This window comes from Miniopterus natalensis, chromosome 10 (genome assembly GCF_054644295.1).
Source record: "Miniopterus natalensis isolate mMinNat1 chromosome 10, mMinNat1.hap1, whole genome shotgun sequence".
NCBI lineage: Eukaryota > Metazoa > Chordata > Mammalia > Chiroptera > Miniopteridae > Miniopterus > Miniopterus natalensis.
Window position 1 is genome coordinate 57,494,706 of NC_142090.1, and position 15,751 is coordinate 57,510,456.

Here is a 15,751-nt window from a genome sequence, read left to right on the forward strand (position 1 = left end):
GAAAACAAAATAAAGCATTTCTGTTTTGGCCCATAAGTAGTATGCTTTTCTCATGGCATCAGAACTATAATGCTTATCTTTTTTCATAATCTTTTTGGTGAAAAACTCTTTTGATGCTTTATCCTTTAGGTTGTTCCCTTTGGTAGCACGGGAAAAAGTTTGAGGACAAGTAGAACTAGTTTTTAGAATTTAAGTTATTTGCTTCAAATGAAAAATTTTAACAAACACTTGAAACGAACCTCTGTGGCATTTATAAAATTGCCTTTTTCATAGTTTTCCTTGGAATATCTTTCAATGGTATATATATATATATAAATCTCCACATGTGATATTTCTAAATACTGTTTTTCAACCATTTAGTTAATTTTTTTGAAAAACATTAATTAAAAGTCCTATGTATAGGATATATTATATTTTAAATGAATAGTATACGAGCTTCAAAATGCCAAAATAGTTTTTATTTTGTATTTAAGAACTTTGACGCTTAGACTAATGACCTAGGTTCAAGTGCCTTATCTTTCATGATTTATAAATTATTTTCGAATAACTTTGGTTATAGTAACTGTGAAATGTGATTCTAATATAATTAATATTTGTTAACTTTAATTTCTTAGTGTTTCAAAAAGTGTATCTGTTATTTTGTGGACAGTAACTAATCCAGTTAATAAGGAAAAGGTCACTGCCCTTTAAGAACAAATAGCCCATTGATCTACTAACTAGAGTTTTTAAAACTTCAGAAAAAATCCTTAAACAGCTTTTAAGTTATAGGTAAGCCTAGACATGTGACTCATATTAGATTATCCAATGTCTTCCTAATTTTGATGGAAGTACACCTATAATCTCTTTTTATTTTTCCCTTGGAGAGAGAGAGTTTTTAAGTTTTTTATTTATGCAGTATTGCAAGATGGCTTTCTTAACCCTTGCCTTATGTCCATCTCTGTTCATTTTTATAAGCCTTTTTTATTTTATTTTATTTATTTTTGGTCAGTTAGCTAGAAACATAAAAATGTTTTTGATAGTCGTCAGTTCCCCAGGGCTAAAGAATAGAATATTATTCTCATTTTATTCTTTAGAAAAGAAATTTTTCCTACTTTACAAATGATGCCTCAATTAAGGACTTTATGAAACATAACTTGTACATTCTTTATTCTTATTGAAGCTTGCCATTTTTGAAAAAGAAAGTATCGGATGAAATAACATATGCTGAAGATACTGCGAAGTCAATCGCACTTCTGGGTAAGTTAAGGTTTTTTTAAGATAGAGAATTGTAATATAGAACAGGCCTGAATGACAAGAAAGGTGTCTTTCACGAAGTTTCACTAAGAGTGCGTCTCCAGATCTAGGCTCTTTTCTTGTTTTCTTGTTGGGGATTAATCATAGTGTGCTTGGTGATAATTTTTGTATTGTTTTTCCCTCGGGTATTTTATGATACCAACAAGACTTTGTGTTCCTTAAATACAAGGACTGGCAGATACTTCTGTGTACTTATTTGTCTTGAGGTTGCTTAGTTGCATAAAATATTTAACTGTTTTTTTGTAAATTAGAAGTATGTGTCCCTCTCAGTAATCACAAAATGTTTTCAACCTTGAACTCTAATAATTGCTAGAATCATCAAGATTGTTCAATAAATTACCTAATCATAAAATGGTGGAACATTAAAAACTTGAACATAGTATACATAAAGATGAGGGTTCCTGTGTTTTGTATTCAGAATATGAAAAAAATAGCATAAAACATCAGATTTTTGCATTTTGGTTATTGCTTGATTTTCTAGAGAAAGAAAATAATTTCCCAGGAAATGAGATCAGTCAAACACTAGCTCCTTGAATCAGCCCTTGAGTACATGACAGCATGTTCCCAAAACAAATCCTACATTAAATTTATGCTTATTAATTTAGGTCTTTGTTTGTATAAGAGAACCAAAAGATACGGAATTGGTCCAACAAATAAAAAATAAATATTTACTGAATTGTTATGTTCCTAATATTACATTTCATACTGAAAGATGTTAGAGACTCAACTGGAATAAGTAAAAAGCATTTTTAATTTTTAACTCTAACCCTTTTATATCTAAATATGTTTCATTGTCCTTAACTGTAGATACCTTGGGGAGAATGATTATGGCCTAGAGTAGGTGAAGGTATCAAGGAAATTAGAGTAAATTTCGGGAGGTAGATAAGATAACCTTATTGAGCAGGTAGGCTGAAAACTAATGGGAAACTTGAATTGTGTGAATCTCTGTCATCAGTGGAAATTTACAATGGGAAGCCAGCCCCAAAGAAGACATGGTATAACTGATAAAAAGTATAGGTTTGGTTGATAACATTTTAAAAAATGCCTCTGTTGCCTTATTATTTTAAAATGTTGCCTCCAAGAGTGTTTGCAGACATTCCTATGATAAATACATGGCCCATTTCTTACTGTGTCAATCTGCTTCTTGCTGAATGACTGCCCACCTGCAGAACACAGTACTGTCTCGCTTGAGGGCAGTGTGAACTCAGTTTAAAATGAGCTCCCTTATATTGTTCATTAGACTCCACATAGGAGTGAAATCATGTGGTGCTTGTCTTTCTCTGCCTGGCTTATTTCACTTAGTATAATATTCTCCAGGTCCATCCATGCTGTCCCAAAAGGTAAGATTTCCTTCTTTTTTCTGGTCAAATAGTATTCCATTGTGTTAATGCACCACAGCTTTTTTATCCACTCATCTACTGAGGAGCACTTGGGCTGCTCCCAAATCTCCCCTACTGTAAATAATGCTGTATTGATTTTCTAATGAGGATATTTTTAGTAATCCTATTACTAACACTTTATGCTTAAATTTGCATATAAACTTATGACAGTGCTATTAAATAATATTCATTTATCTTTCTGGCAGGTGAATTAATGAAAGTACCAAGTTCTGAATTGAGGGTACAAATTTGTAAGTGTATTGTTGACTTTTATCATGCAGAACCACCAAAGAAGCATATTGCAGGTGAAGTTTTCACTGGTTTTTCAGTAATAACTTATGTCTTTATAAAACAGAATATTCTGTCCCATTTCTCTTTGAACTTGGAAAGAGAGTGGGATCATAAATGCAACATAGCAAAACCAAGATTTATTTTTTTGTAGTCTCAAGCTCTTTGATTATTTTAAATAAAAAATTGTATATATTTTTTAAATTTTAGATTTGCATATTTTTATTCTGATGCTAAATATTTATGATACAATTTTTAAAGTCTTACTCAAATTGGTTTAAATATAGTTATTACTATTAATGTTAATTAATAGTGTTGGTAGTATTATTATCTTCTAACATAACTATTTATAGTATCTGTCCCACCAATTAGATGTTAAGTTCTTAATAATAACATTCTCCATCATGTTTGGGAAAACAATTCTGCACATTACAGCTAAGGGATCTTAACATGTGATGATAAAGTGAATCACTTTACTGAAGTGGGTGACAGCAAGCAAAAGGCCCTCGCACTGTGGGGGATATAATGTCACTTAGAACATACTTCCTACCTTCACAGTTTCTGTAATTTATAATCAACCTAGGAAGGGAGAGAAGATACAAATTATAGTTACATGTTTCTTAAGATAGGTGGAAATAAGACTTCGTGGTAGAAAAGAAAGATTACTTATATGACTAAGGAAAAATGCAGACACCTGAAGTAAAGAAATGATTAAGGAGATAATTAAATGCCAGACTTGAACTATTGGTGAGAGAGACGAGTGGAAGCGCTTGGTAGATGGTAGACATTAGCTGCTAAAAGCAAGACCAGCAATACAGGCTTGTAAATAGAGATGGTAACTGCAGCCATGGGAATGGCGGAGCTTGCGGGGAAGGGCCAGGGAGCAGGAATAACGTGATGGAGGGCCCCAAACCAACATGTGGGAGAGGATGACTCAGAGGTTGACAGTGAAGGGAGGTTTACAGAGGAGGGAGAAAAGCTAAAGGCTGCCGTGTCCGGGGTGCTACTGAATGACATGTTCGACGGAGGAAAAGTGGCCTCAGGGGCCAGTCCTGCAGAGGCTTCCATAACTGAGGAGTGAGAAGGCCAAGCTGAGGTGGCCTCTGGAAAGCTGTGACTCATCTCTGCCAGGTTATTACCATAAAGTGGTCAGGGCACATGCAAGATTAGGGACCGAGGGCACTGAGAGCGAGGGCAGTGGGAATGGGGGGGTGGGGCGAATGCAGACATCTTTAAGATAGGATGGGCAAGGAAAAGAAGGAAGATTGAGAACAGCTTAACTGGTAGCACGATCAAAGAGAAGAATTTAGGTTTTGTTTTTAACTTGACTAAAAATGAAATTTATAGGCAGAGGAACAAGATGCTAGTAAGTGGGCCCTGGCTGCTGTGGTTCCGTGGTTAGAGCATCTGCACACCTCCTGAAGGGTCCCGGGTTTGCTTCAAGGGCCTCTACCTGGGTTGCAGCTTCATCCCCTGCCCTGGTCAGAGGCATTTGGAAGGTGACCAATCAATGTGTCTCTTTCACATTGATGTTTCTCTCTCTCTCTCCCCCTCCCTCCCTCCCTCCCTCCCTCCCTCCCTCTCTCCCTAAATATCAATGGAAAAAATATCCTCTGCTGTGGATTGACAAAGAAACTAGTAAGTGGGAGATGGTAGGGTGAAATTCCCAAAGAAAGCTTGAGAAGATGGAAATAAGAGCAAAAGTTTAGGGTGAAGCTTGATACGATGAAGGCACCCTTCTTTAAGATAGAAAGGGAGACAAATGATGTATGAGATGTGGTAGAGGAGTTAAAGGTGCCAAGAAGTGAGCTCGACCTTAATTTGATCAGGCTCTGAAAATTAGGAGCCTTGGACCATGCTCTCACTAACTGTCACACAGTTGATTTTAAGTGATGGGCATGGCCAGACATCTGGGATCACAGCTCAAAAGCCCTCAGTAGAGCAACTGTAAGAGACATAGCCCTGGAGATAGGAATCAAGTCCTTAATATGACTATGTCTTCTTATAGAAATGTAAACTCAATAGAAAAAAATACAGTAAATATAAAGTATGCATTTTGGTCCATACATGTCATAGACTATTATGCAAATAAAAATCATGATTTGTGACAATCTGTTGCAGAGTAGGGAAAAGTTTACTATAAAATGTTTAGTGGGCACAGTGGGATATAAAATTCTGAATATATTTGGTATATTATTAAAATAATATGCATACATTAAAAATCAGAAGGAAACGTACCAAAATGTTAATATTGTTTTCTCTGGGTGGTGAAATTACAGGCAATTTTTGTTTTCCTCTTCGTACTTCTTAAATGCCTAACCCATTTTTAAATGCCGAACCCATCACAGGAAGGGACGGGGCCTTGTCCAGGGTCAGACCGCAAATCCAGAAAGATAAGACAAACTGATAGACATCTCAGACCTATGACAAGGAATCTAGTTGGTCTCGAAAGCCAAGAAGTCAGGGAGGTAGATGAGTGATATCACTGAGAGAGAAAGTAGCTGCATTTCAGGTGAGCAAATATCCTTGAATGTTCATTTAATCTCCTTGCATGTAGTTGGGCAGGCACCTTTGCAACTATGTCAAAAGGAGAGATAGTACTTCTCATAAAGCTAAGGGAGAAGGAAATTCTTATGGGACGTGTCACCAAGAATCAGACTTCCCTAAGATACCATTATATTCACTAGCATTTATCAGAACAGCATTACATTTTATCTCTTATTTCATTGCCAACATCATATAATTGCTGTCCTTTGAAAGCACTGAAATAATGGTTGACCTGCCTGAATAGTGAAACATTCATTGTTTATAATCATGACATTTTTCTTTATGGAAAGGCATATCTACTGATGAAAAAGGAATATTGTTCTTATTTAGAATTTAAGATATACCTTGAATTTTGTGGTACTATTTTAAATGTTATACCAGGGGTCAGCAAATTATGGACCACAGGCCAAAATTGGCACACTGTAAAAAAACTTGGAACACAGCTATGCCCATTTATCTTATTTTTATTTTTATTTATTGTTTTGATAATCCTCATCTGAGGATATTTTTTCCATTGCTTTTCAGAGAGAGTTGAAGGGAGAGACGAAGGGGGGGGAGGAGAGAGACATCGATATGAGAGAGACACATCAGTTGGCTGCTTCCCTCACACACTCCAAATGGGGAGAGCGAGCGAACCCACAACCCAAGTACATGCCCTCAACTGGGAATCAAACCTGCAACCCTTAGGTGCTCTAACCACTTAACCACACCAGCCAGGGCCCCATTTATTTTTATAGTGTTTATGCCTGCTTTCGTGCTATAGTAAGTTGAGTACTATTTGCAACAGAAACCTTATGACCCACAAGGCCTAAAATACTTACTACCTAGACCTTTATAGAAAATGTTTGCCTGCCCCCATACTAAACCATTTTAAAATGCCATACACTTTTTCAGAGGTTTGTTGTTGCTGTTGTTTAATGATAAATTACTCATTCCTTTGTCTTAATGTAGATGATGACTATGTGAAATAACTGTATTTATTAACTAACTGTTGTTAGGTTACCAACAAGCTAGCTCAACATATAAGATTCAAATGGCTGAAGATGGAGGATTGGCAAAAACAATGGTTCAGTCACTGGCCTTGCTTGAAAATCAACTTGTTGAGAAACTTTGGGTACTTAAAGCTCTGCAACATCTCTCAACTTCTGGTTTGTAAATTATTATATTTTAATGCTTTATTCTCAGCTAAGTTTGTTTCTAATAATGTCAAGACTGCAACATAAATAATTTTTAAATTTATTTTCAGAAGTTAATTGTACTTTAATGATGAAAGCAAAAGCAGCCAGTGGCATCTGTGCTCACCTCAATGACCCAGATCCCTCTGGACAGCTTCTATTTCGTTCATCAGAAATACTTTGGAACTTACTGGAAAAATCATCAAAAGAAGAAATCGTACAACAGCTTAGTAACTTGGAGTGTTTGCTGTAAGTATATGTGGTTAACTAGGAATGTTTTTTAACCTTGACATAACTAACATTTTTGTTTGAATTTGTGTTCCATTAGGCTTGACTCACGTAATGGCTGTGTTTCAGGACATATTTTTTGTGCCGTTGTATAAATGCGCCTGCACAATAACAAGCGATTTTTTTTCTATGTGGAAGGCATTTAAAGTAGCTTGTTAACAAAACTTAATTATGTCTTTGAATATGTATAAAGTAAAATTAGACATTTAAAAGAACTGTTTTATTTGTTCATTCAATAAATGTATTTTTGAATACTTACTGTCTCCTAGTTACTGCAGTAAGCATTAGCAAAAATAAGAGTAAGCCTTTAAGTTAGTTATTCATTTATTCCTTAAGTAATTATTGTTTTCTCTGTGCCAAGCTCAGTTCTAGGCCATAGAAAGACAATTAAAACAATACAGATATGGTCTCTGCTTTCATGGAGTTTGTGTTATGTTAGGAGAGACAGACAATTAAATAGGCAACTAACTGCGAGCACACTAAATGTTGTGAAAGACATTATCATAAGATGCTACATGTTTTCCAGAGCACACTAAATGTTGTGAAAGACATTATCATAAGATGCTACATGTTTTCCAGAAGAGGGTGAATCAGCGCATTTTTGTTTGCAAGTGACTGAACACCCAATCTAGCTGACTTAAGCAATTAAGGAAATGTATGGGCTAATGTAACTACAAAGTCAAGGATAAAACTGGTTTCATGTGCAACTGTATTCACGGCTCAGCAAACACCAGGGCTTGGGCTCTCTTCATCTCTCTGCCCTGTCTCCACTGCGTTTGCTTTATCCACAAGCTCCACTTGGGGAGACCTGAGAAGTCTAGGTTCACAACATCATAACCCCAAGTCAAGCAGAAGAGAAAGCTTGCTCTTCTGAAAGCACAAGAAAATTCTTCGAATTGAGTCCCTGTTGGCCCTGAGCATTGTGTTGGCCATAAGCCCATTCCAGAGTGAGTTACTAAGTGACAAAGAGAAGGAATGCTCTTTGGCTAAAAGGAAGCTGAAGGCAGTTCACAAGACCAAAACTGAGGAAAGAGTGAAGCCTACATAAAAATAAGGGCACTTTTATCACAAGAAAGGCAAGCAGGTCCTCAGAAGCAAAGCAACAAATGCCCATTTTACAGGGAACGCGACTCAGACTTGGAGAGCTAATAAATGCTTCCTAATGAACCCCAATCTGGTGTTTGAATGATAAATATGAATTGGCAACACAGAAGCGTTTTTGCATGCAGATCCTAGACGAGGAAACAGAAGTGAAACAAAAGTTAGCAAAATCGAAAAACTGAAAGAAATTCAATATGATGAGACAAGAAAGTAAAGGGTAGAATAGTGAGAGATGAAGCTAACAATGTTAGCAGGGACCATAATGTGAAAGGCCTGAGAAGCCTTGGTAAGAAGGTAGGACTTTATCCTAAGAACAAAGAAAAGCCTTTAAGTAGTTTTAAAAAGGAAATGAGGTGATTGAATATTTTAGAGCAGTCACTTTGATCGCCATGCATAGATTGGACTGATGGATTCTTACTACAGTGAATTAGAGGCAGATTTGGAAATATAGAAAAGATTAGAAACTTTGAAATAAATAGTATAATATAAAAAGGAGATTTTGTTGATAAACACATAAGTAGTATTTCCATAAGAATATGGTTCTAAAAGTATGATTTTACTTTCCAGGACTTTAAAGGAAGTATTTAAACATCTGTTTATGAGAGGTTTTAGTCATTACGATCGTCAACTTAGAAATGATATATTAGTGATCACTACAATTATAGCTCAAAATCCTGAAGCACCAATGATTGTAAGTATGAGTAAATTGTATTAATTTAAATTGTGGAAGTGGGGGGATTGGGAGGGAGCACTAGACTATGTAGTAATATTTATGTACTTTGTTGTAATGCTAAGTTATGTAGTAATGTCAGGATGGCTACCAGTATAGTCACACTCTGCCAGTGCTTCCTCCCATTGCTTTTGGAAACTTTCAAGATTTTCACTCTGTCTTTGGTTTTCAGCAGTTTTACTATCATAAGCCAAGATGTGATTTTCTTTGTATTTTTCCTGCTTGAGGCTCATAGAACTTTCTAAATATGTAAATTTAGGTCTTTCACTAAATTTGAAGAATTTTACACCATTATTCTTCAAGTGTTTTCAACCCCATTCTCTCCTCTTCTTTTGGAACTCTGATTACATGTGTGGTCTACTTTTTGATATTGTCCCTCAGGTTTATGAAGCTGTTCATTTTTTCTAATCATTTTTCTCTCTGTTCTTCAGACTGGATATTTTGTATTGGTCTATATATATTTAAATTCACTGACTTCTTTTTCTGTCATCTCCATTCTACTATTAATCCCATCCAATATATTTTTATTTCAGATGTTATATTTTTCAGTTTTAGAATTTCCTTTTGGTTCCTTTTTGTTGTTTCTATTTCTCTACTGAGAGTTGCTGTCTTTCCATTTGTTATGAACATCTGGTGTATTCCTCTGAAAAGTGGTTTTTTTGTGTGTTAATAGGCATTTTGTTTGGCTATTAACTCATCCCAGTGGTAGATGACAGCTCAAACCTCAGTTCATTTCTTTTAATCTCAAGTGGGATACTTGAGTATGCCCTGCCTTTGCATGGTTCACCCATCAGCCTGATATTCAGGAAATTTATACACAGAATTTGGGGTTCCTTCCTCTGGCTCTTTCCTTTATGGGATTTATCCCTTCACTTTTCAGAAGCAGTGGTTGCCCTATGATTGCTTCTGTCCTCTGGTTCTTCAAGTTACTAGGTTACAAGTTTACCCTGAGTTTTAGCATTTCCACAAAGTGCAGACTAGAGCCTGGGCTCATTCTCAAAGCCATTTAAAAAACAAAAATAGGGGGAAAACTCATGCAGTACCACCTTGGTTTCCTCAAAGTCTTGACTCCCCTCCAATATCAGCTTGGTTTTGGTCACAGATAGTTGTTTTTATATTTTGTTCAGAATTTATAACTGTTACCTGCAAGAGGGTTTCTTATAGGAGCTACTCAGCTATCTCAGAAGCTTAGCTTCCCCACATTTCATCATGTAAAAGTCATTGGATGATTGACATCCTAGAGTAGAGATCTTTGTCAACAATATTCACATATCAGCCACATACTTTCTAAGTTGTGCTTGAAGGAAATTTGGCAGTGAAGGACATAACCCCACGTTATGGGTATCAGGTGATCCCAGCATAAGAGAACAGTCACAGGATTCATACTGCGCAAATAGGGAAGCACTCCCACACAGCTTCCTAGCCAAGGCTGCAGTATGCATGTAGGTGTGTATGTTTTTCTGGAAGCCCTGGTCAGTCAGTAAGTTCTCATTAGCATCCTTGCAAACATTCAGGTGAATTTTCTGAATGTGAGTCAAAGGAATAACATCTTCACATTGTAAAGAAATCATCTTGATTCTAAGTAGTAAATATGTAAAGCTGTAAGCTCAGAAGGTCCAGGGTTTGCCCTTATAAGCTCAACCTAATATACAAAGTCCAATTAATACATTTCTGTCAGGAATGAGTTCCCTCACTGTGAAATGCTTCCAATTCTGGTCATTCTTCAGGGCTTTTCATCTTAAGTAGGAACTGTTTTGTTATCTCTTTTAATCCTCACCTGAGGATATTTTTTTCATTGCTTTTTCGGAGGGAGGAAGGGGAGGAGAGGGGAGGGGAGGGGAGGGGAGGGGAGGGGAGGGGAGGGGAGGGGAGGGGAGGGGAGGGGAGGGGAGGGGAGGGGAGGGGAGGGAGGGAGGGAGGAACATCCATGTGAAAGAGACACATTGATTGGTTACCTCCTGCACAAGCCCCGATGGGGGGGGGGGGCAGGAATCAAACCTGCAACAGGGGTACGTACCCTTGGCCAGAATTGAACCGAGGACCCTTCAGTCCACAGGCCAACACTCTAACCACTGAGCCAAACCAGCTAGGGCTGTTTTGTTATCTCTTTACTAAACCTTTGACATGAGAGTGGTTGGGGTAGGGGTAGGGAGCAGGGTTGTTTAAGAAGAAAAGCAGTTGAAAATTACTACTTCTTCCCTTATTTTGTCACTTGAAGGTATAAATAATTACATAATTAACTTGTCTTAATTCATATTGGGTTCTTAACCAAATTTTAAACAGCACCTTATAAAATAGTCTTGAATAATATATTTCTAAGTAAAATATCTCTTAGAACCTATAGAAGTAAGTCTAATATTAAATAAATTACAAGTTTATCTGGCTATATACTTTTATTTTCTTGCTTTCATTCCTTGATATTATTAGTGCTTTATGACTTCAAATGAATGACAAGGGGAATCTAATAAAGATACTTAGGTAAATATGGGCATCTGTAACTTACTTTCCACTAATTCATTCATTCCTCTCTTTGTTTTGTGTATTTATATTAGGAATGTGGCTTTACCAGGGATTTGATACTCTTTGCAACCTTCAATGAAGGTAAAAGCCATAAAACTTTACTTTCAACCTGTAATTATCTTGATGAGTCTTATATATCATTTTGGCTTTTATTTTACTTTCTTTTTTTCCCCCTCACAGTTAAAAGTCAAAATCCTTTGGTAAAAGGGCTTAAGCTTTCTAATTCCTATGAAGATTTTGAGTTGAAGAAATTGCTGTTCAACATAATTGTGATCTTGTGTAAAGATTTACCTACTGTGCAGGTGAGTAATCAAAACAAAAAATTGAAATTGACTCGCTTTGTAGTATAACTTCTTAAAAATCATGGCTGCAAACCTTTCACCAACCCATACGTTTACCTTAGAAAGTAACAAACTCTTATTAGCTGGAATTTCACCTTTTCAACATTTCCTTTGCTTATCTGTAAATAAACAGTGAACTTACCTAAATTTAAGCCATGTAAACCAAAGAAAAGCAGGAGAACCTTAGAGATTTATTTATATATTTAGATCTCCTCGGTAAGAGAACATAAAATGAAAGAAGATCCATATAGGCCCATCTAGCCTAATAGTCTGTCTCTGACCATAGCAACAGGGTTGATTCTGCTGGAGGAATGCTAACTTCTGCTGCCAGTATCAAACCCTTCTAAACTGCCTTTTCTCCACACCAACCTAGCATCTTTACGTTTTTTTATTATCCGTGAATTTATCTTAATACTTTATATCCTATATAACAACATGATGCAATTTGAAGAACACGGGAACTGAATTTCACCTCTGTTTTATCACCTACTAGCTATGTGGCCTTGGGAATATCACCTAAACTTTCTGAGGCTCAGTTCTGCCTTCTGTAAAAGGAAGGTTATAAAACTTCTGCCCTGTTCACAAGGCTGTTGTGAGATTGATTCATGAGATTAAGATAAAGGCTTCATAAACTGTAAAGTGACAGGAAAAAATGTGCAACTAACAATTTCATTAGTTATTTCCTGTGTTAAGTGAAATTTCATTTTAGTCCTAAAACTCTTTCAAGCTCCAGAGAGTTATCATGAAAAAAAACTGGGAATACATTCTGTCAGTATCAATAATGATAATATACAGGTGGTTTGCCTAATGGTTAAGGCTTCAGCCAGATGGAATCCAGTGCTGTCACTTTCTAGCTATGTGATCTTGAATAGATTGTTTAGTTTCTCCAAATCCCACATATCTCTACATCGAAATGAGTATGACACCTACCTCATGGAATTATTATGAGGATTAAAAGAGCTCAGAATTTTCTTGGTAATGCCACATTGAGGAATATACAGGGTTCCCCCCAAAAAAGTGTATACACTTTACCAGCTGATAACTCAACTTTGAAAATGAAATGCATTTTAATAAACACTGCCTTGATAATTATTCAAAATGTATGTGTACATTTTTGGGGATACCCTATATACTAAAAAATGCTCAGAAAAGGAAAAAATGTCTTTACAGTTATAACTTTATTAGTTACATCAAATACATGTACTCTATACATCCTAAATGTATTTTCTGAAATGCCAGATAGAAAATATTCAATAAAATGTGGTTCATTTTATGTCATATACTGGTGACTATGACATAAAAAAATGACTATGTGTACTAATATTTGCAGTTCACAGAATATTTCAAAAACATTATCCACTTAATACGTACAGTGTTTCTAGAACTACTAGTCATTTTTATTCCTGTTTTCTCAGGCCTAAATCTTGTGTTCTTTCCATGTGGACTAGTAGAAAAATTAGGAAAATTCATAGATGTTATTGTGCAAAAGCCTTTAATAATGCCAAATGAAAAGGAAGTTGAATAGAATATAGCGCATGGTGTGTTACTACCCTGTGAACCACAAATACGCATCAATCAGAATCAGCTACACTATTAACTTCATCGGGAGCTGGTCGGCTCTGACAGCCGTGGCCGTGGCTGTGGCCGTGGCCGTGGCGGCGCCGGTGCGGCGCGAGGGCCACGCAGGCTGGAGGCTCAGCTCCCACTGGCCAGGTCATTCCAGCTCCGACTGGCTCGGGCGCGATCAGGGCGGCCGTGGGCCTGCGGGGAAAGAGAGCCTGAAGGGGGGCCATGCTTCCCAGAGCGGAGTGAGCAGCCGGCAGCCCTGCAGAAGCCCCGTGAAGGCGAGATCGCTCATCGTAGGAAGGAGATTGAGCGTCTACAGAGGGAAATGGAGCGGCACAAGCAGACCATCAAGAAATGAAAAGATAACGTTGAAGATTAAGTGCACGCAGTTCCCCATAGAATGGTTACATAGTGCCCATTTCTATGAAGACACAGTTCTGGTAATTAATATCCATCTGTGCTACTGACAGATTATAATGAACTGTGATCAGTGGGGGAAAAAATTAACTTCATTGTCATAAATAGCTATGCATTTTTGTCTTTTTTTGAAGTCGTGGATTCAATAGAACTTTAAAATTCTAGACATGTATTTAACTATGGTTTATGATCTGACTGGCATTCATTGGACAGAATATTTGTATAAGCTCTGATGTGTGTGCTTAAAAATTAGCCATAGTCATTACTTCAGACAAAATTGGTTTGTATAATATACTACTGAATCTGTGAAATGTTTCCTTTATAAAAAGGGGGAGGAAGAGAGAAATGCCAGCAGTTTATTTGCCCCAAATTTCTACTCCTGTGGTTTTATCATAAGAAGGAACTAAACTATATACTGTATATAAGCAGCATAGATCCAAAAACTTGATACTGTATATTATTGTGTATTATTATTTTTATCTAGAGAGTACATATCCCAGAAGAGGGGATCATAGCCAACTATTGTTATTATTGAGTTTGGTTTGGGGTTTTTCTTTCTTTTTGAGGGGAGGGGGGATACTTATTATAGGTTGAGATCTTTAGGAAGGAAATATTTTGAAATGATTATCAATAAAACATAAAAGAGGAAATATTTTATTTTCTTAGATTAAATTTGTTTTAATTATGTTTCTAACAAAGTACTTTTTGCCCTTTCTCATAGCTATTAATTGATGGCAAAGTTGTTTTGGCTTTGTTTACCTATGTTAAAAAGCCTGAGAAGCACAAAATAATCGAATGGTCTGCAGCACAGTATGAAGAATTACAACTACATGCAATTGCCACTTTGTCATCAGTGGCTCCTTTATTAATAGAAGAGTATATGTTGTGCCAGGGAAATGCTCGAATTCTGGCATTTCTAGAATGGTGTGAGAGTGAAGGTGAGTGGCCCTTAAAGATTCCTATCAAAATTTTCATCTACATGTTGCAACTGAACTCTCAATATATGCATAGAGAAAGTTATAAAATTAAAGCAAAGAGAAATAAAAATTTAAATCGCTTCCTATGATTTTGATTTATTTACATGTTTTAAGAAAAAAGCAATCTGAGATTTCATTTAAAATCTGATATTAGTAAATGTCACAACTATAGATGATGCACACCTCTCAGTAAAAGAAATTGTAATCTGATTTAAAGATTTGTATTATTAAGCCTATCCAACAATTCTACTAAGTGCTGCAATATTTTAATCATTAATTCAACAAGTATTTATTGAATGCCTACTAGGTACCAGGTACTATTTTAGCTGCTGAAGATATATTTATGTTCAAAATAAATAAAATCTCTACCTTCATGGAGCTTAAAGTCTAGATCTCTAGTTAGAAGTAATAAATCTACATGTGGTCTTCAAAATTAGAAGAGCGCTAATTTGTTGGATATTTCAGTTTTCATAATTCTTAGAAAGGAAATAAGATATACTTTCTTTTTAAAAACAATTTATAAAGAAGATACTACATTCTTTTCTGGTAGTAATTTTGCTCTAGAAATAATTTTATATGGGACATTTTCATCGGATCAGTCATATCATTAATTTATCCAAGGGGGGGGAAAAATTATAGCTTATATTTTTATTCCCTAGTTTCTAATATGCTGAGTTACTGAATTTAGTCTTGTTAAATAAAACAATTCAAATAATAATAATAAAAAAAATAAAACAATTCATTTCTTCTGTCTATCCTTTAAGTTTACAGAAGAATATATCATTATAACATTATTTATGTTTACAAAAAAATGTAAGTCAAAAGAGGAAATGGTGCCTAACTAACTAGAGGAAGACTGATAGCTAACAATTACTGAGTATCTACTGTGTGGTAGGCCTGCAGCACCTTACAAGTGTTTATTTATTTAGTCCTCACAACAAATCTAGGACTTCTAGGTACTGTTATTACTCTTGTTTATCAAATGGGTAGAAATGAGTAAGAGAAGTTAAATAATTTGTTCCCAGCCACACGGTAAGTGGCAGAGCCAAGATTTACTGTAGGCAGTCTAGCTCCAGAACCCACACTTTTAACCAATACACAATACTCAGAAGAGTATTTTGAACTTTTT

General features: G+C 36.0%; 1 protein-coding gene across 1 annotated transcript in view; it reads left to right on the forward strand.

The window, feature by feature from the left end:
- The window catches only part of CFAP69 (cilia and flagella associated protein 69), a 55,784-nt gene that overhangs the window by 17,864 nt on the left and 22,169 nt on the right, over positions 1-15,751 (forward strand). Inside the window, exons 5-12 of the mRNA XM_016218892.2 lie at positions 1,160-1,236; positions 2,879-2,977; positions 6,506-6,655; positions 6,754-6,931; positions 8,639-8,762; positions 11,354-11,402; positions 11,502-11,623; positions 14,367-14,583. Of these exons, the coding sequence (XP_016074378.1) occupies positions 1,160-1,236; positions 2,879-2,977; positions 6,506-6,655; positions 6,754-6,931; positions 8,639-8,762; positions 11,354-11,402; positions 11,502-11,623; positions 14,367-14,583 (1,016 nt within the window). The remainder of the gene's footprint in view (positions 1-1,159; positions 1,237-2,878; positions 2,978-6,505; positions 6,656-6,753; positions 6,932-8,638; positions 8,763-11,353; positions 11,403-11,501; positions 11,624-14,366; positions 14,584-15,751) is intronic.